Below are 8,457 nucleotides of genomic sequence, written 5' to 3' on the forward strand. Positions count from 1 at the left end.
TCAAGAGATGACTCTTGCAACCGGGTTACGTGGTTAAGTTAACAAATGGCATGCACGAGGGGGTATTGGTTTTTTGGCGGAAAAAATATGTTTGGTTCAGAAAATTTGCTATATAAAGTTTTATTTTATTTTGTTTATTGAGCATAAATATTAGACATAAATTAATTTTGTCTATAAAACAGAAGTTAAAAGATATTTCAGCAAAATATAAGCTTTGCTCAATTGACCACACGTTTTGGACTTAAATACAAAACCTCTTGATGGACAACCAAGACATAAGATTTGTTGCCTATATTGACTATGAGATAGAAGTTCTATATATTCCAATATAGAAACTTATCCAATTGATACACAAGTTCTATCTTAAATAAAAAAATTAGAACCTACGTTTGATAGGCTTCATAAATTCTTCTAAGCAAAAATTTTCAAGTTAGATCCTTTTTTAAGAAAATTATTAAGCGAGAACAAAAATATAAGATGGGACACTTTGGGCCCCACCAACTAGAGAGCCCATAAAGTTTCCCGCCAAGAAGCCCAAGGGAACAGCTCCGGATTCTGTACTTAACAAGGAGAGCCAAAAGCTCACAACACAGAATTCTCCATTCCCTAGGGTTTATTTCAGTTTGCAGGAATTTATCATTACGAGGATTGATAATTAGTATAAGGGTAATGTTGCACCCACGATCTTCACCTTAGTTAATTTATATAAAAGTTGGAATATTTGAAAAGAGTTACATATTTTATCTTAGTTAGTACTTTGTAGTTTATGCTTACTCTGTTTCAATTTGTGTGGATGTGTTACTATTTGAGGAGTCTAACGATTTTTCTTTTTTTGATTATAGTTTTCTCAATATTTTTAAAAATATCTTGAATTGTTAGTTATGTGACTGTACTACTTTTCATGTAGATTTCAAATATGTAAATTTTATATTAAAATATTTGAAGAATCTATACCCGAACACTTCACCCTTCGGAGTGGCTCGGTTTGGATTGAGAGTTTGAAACCCTTTGCCTGCGACAACAGGGGGTCGGCCTTCTGGGTCGAGCTCAGCGCACGAGGCTTGCCTAGTGTGGTTTAACTCTCCTATGTATGGTTTGCAAGTTATTACAAGGAGCAGGTTAACCTTGTGCGCACCCAAGGGTAGGGGCTGAGGGTTCCTTGTCATCAAAAAATAAAAGTGAAAAATGTACCTTGTGTGGTTTGTGAGCTATTACAAGAAGCGGATTAACCTTGTGTGCATCCGATAGGCTAACGGCTACCGGTTCCCTTGCCTCAAAAAATAAAAGTAAAAAAAGTACCTTGTGAGCTATTACAAGGAGAGAGTTAACGTTGTGGGCACCCAAAGGATAGCGCCCCTCTTGTCATCAAAAGATAAAAGTAAAAAATTACCCCGAATACTTCACAATAAATTGGGACAGAGGTAGAATAGTAATGAGTGGTTCTAAATACTTTTGATCTGTCTATGCTAAATTATTCATTTTGTTGACCACGCATGCAACTAACTATAAACTAAACATGCAATGTATTCTAATGATTCCATTAATTCTCTAGATTATCTTTTTGGCGTACTTATCTTCTGTCCTTTTCGGGTTAGATAGTAATATTTGGCCTGTTATTTAAACACCTTTGCCAGTTCACATTATGTAATGTTGATTGTCATATGCCACTTGAGTAGTTTGAGTTGGCAGCATAGATTATAGTCTATTATCATTATATAGCTAAAAAATGTGTTCTGATGTTGCTGTTCGCGTGCTCATTCTTCTTTATGATTGTTTTCTCCCATTTATCTGGTGATGGTTAATATGCATTGCATTGAAATACCAATTTGGATCGGCTTCAATTGTTTCTATTTGTTCTGCAGGCAAGTACAATGACACGTAATGTAAGAACGGAATGGGATGGTGTGCCCTTGAATGTGAACCATAGCTATGGGCCCTCAAATTCCACAACTTCCCAAGAGGACGATGACCTAGATGAGAACATAGCCAGATTTTCCACTCAAATGACTCTTTTAACTAAGCCAAGTTCTTATTATGTAGGACAAGGTGGTCAACTACAGGAGCAATATAATCATGTCCAGGAGGAGGATGCAAATTATGTTAGCCGCTATCAAGGAGGGCCAAACCAACAAAGAACCAATTACCAAGGAGGTCAGTTTCATAATCATAATCAAAGGAGACCAATCCAACGGTACTCAAATGAAGGGTGGAACAACCAACAACGCGATCAAGGATGGAGTGCTGACAACCAAGGGAATAGGAGGGTCGGTTCTTCACAAGCATACAGTTCATCAAGAGCCCCTATGTACCAACAAGGGAACCAATCTCCACCCTATCACATTCAAGGATGGAACAACCAACAAACCAATCAAGGATGGAGTGCTAACAACCAAGGGAATAAGAGGGCCAGCTTTTCACATGCATACAATGCATCAAGAGCCCCTACGTACCAACAAGGGAACCAATCTCCTCCCTATCACAATCAAGGATGGAACAATCAACAATACAATCAAGGATGGAGTGCTAACAACCAAGGGAATATGGGGGCTGGTTCTTCACGAGCATACTCCGCATCAAGAGTCCCTATGTACCAACAAGGCAACCAATCTCCAGCCCATCACAATCAAGGATGGAGTGCTAACAACCAATTAGACAATTTCCTTCCAGATCCCCCAGTATCTACTTATTGCGTAAGTTCTTTTTGTAGCCAATTATTTCTGTAGCAAAATCTTATCCGGTTCAATGTATAATTTCTTCTTAATGTACATTTAAGGTTTGTCCAATATGCTAAGTGAGTTGATGAAAGTTTATCTTTGAGATTGCTTAGTTACTCTCTGTCATGTCTTCTTTATATTCTTGTACAATGCTGGTGTTGGCTTGAAATAGAACAACCTTTTCTTTGAAGCTAACAATGAAAATACATATCGCCCACTGACTAATTCCTGCCCACTCTTTCTATGAGTGTCGTTTCACAGTTATTGATTTTGGCACTGCCTCAATTGCAAGTACTAAAATATCTAATTTTTCTCGCATGGTCTTTGTCTTTGAATTTGGGCATCAAGTTCTGATGGATAAGTGAAAAAATTCAGTGGCAGTGAGGAGAATAGGTGCTTTGTGATCTGTAATTTGGTCCAGAGGTTAAACTCTTTTTAATAACAAATCAGATATAGAGAAACAGAGATAATACCCTTCTCTATGTCGAATTGTCCTAATTTGACAATGATGAACAAAAGGGACTAAGGAAGTCATAAGGAATCATTTGGTAGGCCTGATTGTTAAAGAGGAATTTGCGGGGTTTAATATCATTTTGGTAGTCCTATCTAACATTTTGCACATCAATTTAATTTAATTATATAAAAAGTATCTATAATCCATTTCTGTCCAATCAAGCATTTGGATTAGAACTGGGACAAGATATTGAGTTTGAGAATAGCATTGGCTAAGGTTTGTTGTTCTATACTGCATTTTTTGTAAGGTTATAACTTATTGATATTCTGGGGTTTAAGTTGTTTTCTACATTTTATCTGCAAAATATGTATCTTGGCATTGAAACTTCTAACATTCCAACACTCAATGTACTAACAAGTTCAACCGTTCAGCTTCAGCTCACAAATTCAGCTACTTTTCTATTGAGTACCAAATTTAGCACCACAAAGAAATGGTTTATCAAAAGATACATTCCAATCTTTTAGATTGTGAGAAACTTTAGAGTTTAGACAACTTTTCTTCACAGAAATAATATGAAGCAAAAGTGTTATAGGATAGAAACTTTGCAAGAGAGAAGAATATACGGGAAAAAAGGAGGAAACATAGTCAAAATTTACAGAATGGAAAATTCTAAAAATTGATAAATACTGTGGGGTAGGTGGTGGGTGGCAGAGAACAACTCTCATGGGTAGGGGCAGTGGACTACTATCTCAGGAAGGAATTAGGGGATGATTTCACTATAGGAGATGAATGCAACAACAGTGGAACTGATTAAGATGGAGGGGAGTATTGGGTTGGTGAACTCCCAAGGGTATGACCCTGTGGTCAATGAAGGGGATTGAGAAACATGAGGTCTCAGATTCAATTTTTAGCAGAGGCAAAATCTCTAGGTGATGTTTTCTCATCTATACAAGCCTTGGTGGATAAAGTTTCCGGTACTTTGCACACAAGCTAGCCCGCTACCTTGGTTATAAAAAAGAAAAAAGAGTACTGGGTTTGGGAGATGATATTGCATTGGGGAGGAAAGTAGCACACTAGCAAGGATGAGGAGGGGAGAATTTCATTCCCACCCTCTAGAAATGAGGAATATGAAACCATGTCTGGGTTTGGGAAGTTAATAGAGGTTGGTGGGAATGCAGGGAAAAAGGGAGCAGAAAAAAGAAAAATGCATGAAGGAGAAGCTCAATTGGCCATTTCTGGCTATTATCCAAAGGGATTGTTAGTGTCAGATAATATTCATACCCCCAGTCCCCATACTTCAATCTAATGGTCTCCTGCAATTGTGGAACTCCGCTCTAAGGAACCCTCTGATCTTAAAACACTTGGTGTTTTCATTGGACTTACGTTAAAAGCTACATTGTATTAATTTTCAGCATTGAATGTGTGTAAATTCTATTTGCACTTAAGTTTTAATGATGAACCTTATATTCTAAAGGTATGGGTAAGGTAGTACGTGTCCTATACTGGTTTTCCTTGTTGCTGCCAGAAAAGGAGTTACGTAAAAAGTCTTACCCTGATCATATGAACATATTCTTTTACGTATTAATATCTTTTTGTCATTTGATAAGCTTCTTGGAATTCCTATTTAACTGATAATTTCCCCCACATGCAGCGTCATGCATTCTTGAATTTTGATGGTGCTTCAAAGGGAAATCCTGGACTAGCTGGTGCAGGTGCTGTTCTGCGAGCTGCAGATGGAAGTATGGTATGCTTCCTTTTTGGTTCGAAGACAGCTTTTTGACCACAAATAACAGTTTTTTGACTTCTAATTCTCTTTTTCTAGGTTTTCCGGTTGCGTAAAGGCTTGGGCATTGCAACTAATAATGTTGCTGAATACAGAGGTCTAATTTTAGGGCTGGAGTATGCGCTCGAGAAAGGTTTTAAACACATACAAGTTCAAGGAGACTCAAAACTTGTCTGCAATCAGGTCATATATTCTCTTTTTTTTCTTTTTTGGATAAAGGTAAATGTTAAATCATATATTCTCTTTCTTTTATAGCCATCTGTCAGGAAGATTATTTTTTTGTTTTATTCCTTCAAATAGAACATGACCATAGTGGGATACCCCAATTATCTGTTTGCATGTGGATATTCATTGGTCAATCTATCTATTCGTGTATAGATATATAATCTAGCAAGACCATTTGTGATAGGCTTTGTCTAAAAATTCAACTTAACAGCGGACTGAGGATTGTTTATGCAATGTCATACTTTCTAAAAAAGTGAATATGTTTTAACTGTTTTAAAGCAAGGCTATTAAATTAAAATGTTCCTGGTTTTAGAATTATGTGAAAGTATTATAACTTGTCAAATGCAATGGGAAATCTTATTCGTGAAATCTCAAGGTAAATTATCAAGTATGAAGTTGGTTTCTTATGAACGTTTAATTAAATATATAGGTCACGGTTTCGAGCCGTGGAATCAATTGCTGATGCTTGCTTCAAAGTAGACTGCCTCCATGACACCCTTTCGGGGTATGACCTTTTTCCATATCCTGAACATAGAATACTTTGTGCACCTGGATGCTATTTATTATGATATTGCAACATAAGAGATTACTGTAACAAGTTAGAGATTCAGTGAAAAAATTTTATATAGAATTTGAAGAGTATTGCGGATAAGAAGTTAATCAAAATTATGGGTTAAGATCTTGGACTGTTAACTGAATTATCAGAGCGTACGAATTTTAATTTAATGTATGAGGTCTCGTTTAAGTGAAATAATGGGTTATTCCGAGCCTTGTTTTTTTGGGATGTTCTCTAGCCCATTTGCTTTCTAACTTACACTAAAGTCATGCCGTCTGATCCTTTTACTGGGATTGTACTTATTTCCCGGTCAGTTTATATTACATTACTGTTTATTTATTAATTTGTTCTACGCGTGTTGGTCATGATTTACAGTCACTTACTACATTATTTTCTAATTTTTCATGGAGCAGACTCGGGGAATCTGGGAAACTAAAAACCAAAGAATAATGGAATTGTCCAACACTGTCCAAGAGCTTAAAGATCACTTTAGGTCTTTCCTAATCAGCCACGTAGAAAGAGTATGGACAACTCTTATCACATTTTCTAATCATGATCTTCTTGCTTGAAAAGAGTTTGTTTAGTGATAATATAATGTGTTAACTGCTAAGTACTCAAATATATACGATGTATGATATCTCTACTTAAATGAGTGGTATAATCTGTCGAAAATAACTCCTGAAACAAAAGAGGGACAGGCAATGGGTCTGTGTTCAATTTATGCAGTACTCTTACTCTTCCACCGTCTAAAGATGGTTCTTCTATTTATCTGTTTCTGGATGCGAATGCATGCTTTCCAAGCACGTCATTTGACTTTTGCTTATTGCATTGCTCAGCGTGAGAGTTGCAGTGTGTTTATATATTCACTTTATCCAATTTTTATTTCAACTTAAAATTCTACCTATGTTACATCCCTTTCTTATTTGACATGTCAGGAACTCAATACTGAAGCTGATACTCAGGCAAAGCTAGCAGTGTATCTTGAGGGTAAGTTTTTGTTTTTTTGGGTAGCCCCCTGCCTTGAGATTTAAATCATCTCTTTTTTCTTGTGAGAAATTATGTTCGACAATATGCTTTTGCAGATGGCGAAACTCAAGTGGATGTGGACTAGATTATACTGTGAAGTCATGAACCACTTGAAGCTTTTGGGATTTTGGAGAGGCCGATGCTCCCACAAAAGCGATGCAAGTTTTATGGTCTGAACAGTTTATTTTTCCTTTCAGATATATGATCTGGTTGATATGCATATTTTAACTTGATTATAAATCTAGATAAGCTAACTTATGTGTGGCTTTACAGCTATACCAACTACCTTTTGTAGTTTTAAATTGTGCAGACTGAAGTACTATGAGTCAATCGGTTCAATTAATTAGGTAGTAATGACTGGTTTAATTCTTCATTTGAGATGGTTATCCTTAAAGTTGGGTTGTCATAGTTATTGATTGAGCAATATTTTTTTAGAGGTTCGTTGAATTTAGGGCTTATTTGTTAGCACTTAATGAAGGTTTGAATCTGAATGGTTCAGACTTTAGACCATTAAGTGCATTTGTTTTTTATTAAGATTTTAGTTCTTAATAGGTCTTAATCATTCAGATTTAGAATCAAGTCTTAATAAGTCTGAAGAGGTATTCTGATATTGGATAATATTCACCGCCGCTCTATTCATAATCATTAGTCACCACCTCTGCCACCGCCATCATTGTCAACCGCCACCTACCACCTCCACCATCACAATCACCATCTACAACAAATATCGCTACCAACCACTATTGTTAACCGCTATTACACCTACTACCTCTATTATTTTAATTAAATTTAATGTCACCACCACCGTCAACAACAACACCATCATCAACCACTATCTGACAATCCCTACTATCGACTAACTCATCTATCACAACTAGCACCACCACTAACTACCAATAATACATCACAACCTCCATATTTTCTTCGGCGGCCACCACCATTGTCACTAGCAACGCCACCTCTACCATCACTTCAATCACTATCATCGCTATAATTTATCTCTACTAACAACTATCTCCGCCATCACAACTAATAATATCTCCAACTAGAACCAACACATCGTCAACCATCATTCATTCATTTTTCAGTCATCATAATCAACACCTCCAACTACTAACATCAAGCAATGTCACATCACAACTTTCACCACCACTATCAATCGCTACTATCATAACAGTCACTACAATATCAACCATCACAACTATCACCACTAATACTACTAATCACTATAATCAATCATTGTTACCGCAACCACCATTATAAACCATCTCCACTATCACTAACAAACATAAATATTTTTTTTTTCAATCAAATAATACTTTTGTTGTATTAAATTACATACTTTTCTAATATATAATTAGTTTTTTATTTGAATTGTATTTTTTATTTTATTATATATACAAATAAATTTTTTCTATACATTCAGATGTTGAAAAATAAACAGTTTTAATTATTCAGTTTTCAGATCTAGAGACAACATCTTAATCATTTAGACGTGCATTCAAATTCAGACATCTAAATCTTAAAAAAAAAAAAACCAAATGCAGCCTTAGTCTTGTTTTAATCTTGTCGTGCATAAAAAGCTTGTAGGAAAAATGCCGATTGGAACACACTTGACCCAATAGATATTTTTATGCACGGTAACTATCAAATAGGCAACACACTTTTCTGTCAAATAGGCAAGAAACTTCATCTAGGA

The 8,457-nt window shown here is 35.9% G+C and overlaps 1 protein-coding gene across 3 annotated transcripts; it reads left to right on the forward strand.

Annotated features, from left to right (window-relative positions):
* Positions 1-279: 279 nt before the first annotated feature.
* On the forward strand, positions 280-7,131 carry LOC107861042 (prion-like-(Q/N-rich) domain-bearing protein 8). Of its 3 annotated transcripts, none has more exons than XM_016706442.2 (7): positions 280-666; positions 1,863-2,690; positions 4,820-4,912; positions 4,991-5,134; positions 6,146-6,253; positions 6,668-6,719; positions 6,815-7,131. In XM_016706442.2, the coding sequence occupies exons 2-7, from the start codon at positions 1,872-1,874 to the stop codon at positions 6,841-6,843; spliced, it is 1,245 nt and encodes a 414-aa protein (XP_016561928.2). In that variant the 5' UTR covers positions 280-666; positions 1,863-1,871; the 3' UTR covers positions 6,844-7,131. The 3 variants fall into 3 exon arrangements, 2 of the variants coding, with proteins under 2 accessions (XP_016561928.2, XP_047262493.1); XR_007052167.1 differs by lacking the exon at positions 6,146-6,253 and adding an exon at positions 5,607-5,681 and having other exon boundaries at positions 439-666; XM_047406537.1 differs by lacking the exon at positions 6,146-6,253 and having other exon boundaries at positions 441-666.
* The last annotated feature ends 1,326 nt before the right edge of the window (positions 7,132-8,457 follow it).

This window comes from Capsicum annuum, chromosome 2, assembly GCF_002878395.1.
Source record: "Capsicum annuum cultivar UCD-10X-F1 chromosome 2, UCD10Xv1.1, whole genome shotgun sequence".
Classification (NCBI taxonomy): domain Eukaryota; kingdom Viridiplantae; phylum Streptophyta; class Magnoliopsida; order Solanales; family Solanaceae; genus Capsicum; species Capsicum annuum.

What these genes read in the sequence shown, in the direction of transcription:
- LOC107861042 (XM_016706442.2), top strand. Translation starts at nt 1,872, where the DNA reads ATGACACGTAATGTAAGAACGGAATGGGATGGTGTGCCCTTGAATGTG. An exon ending in CCCCAGTATCTACTTATTGC is followed by an intron (nt 2,691 to 4,819) that starts GTAAGTTCTTTT and finishes CCCCACATGCAG; the next exon opens with CGTCATGCATTCTTGAATTT. An exon ending in GAGCTGCAGATGGAAGTATG is followed by an intron (nt 4,913 to 4,990) that starts GTATGCTTCCTT and finishes CTCTTTTTCTAG; the next exon opens with GTTTTCCGGTTGCGTAAAGG.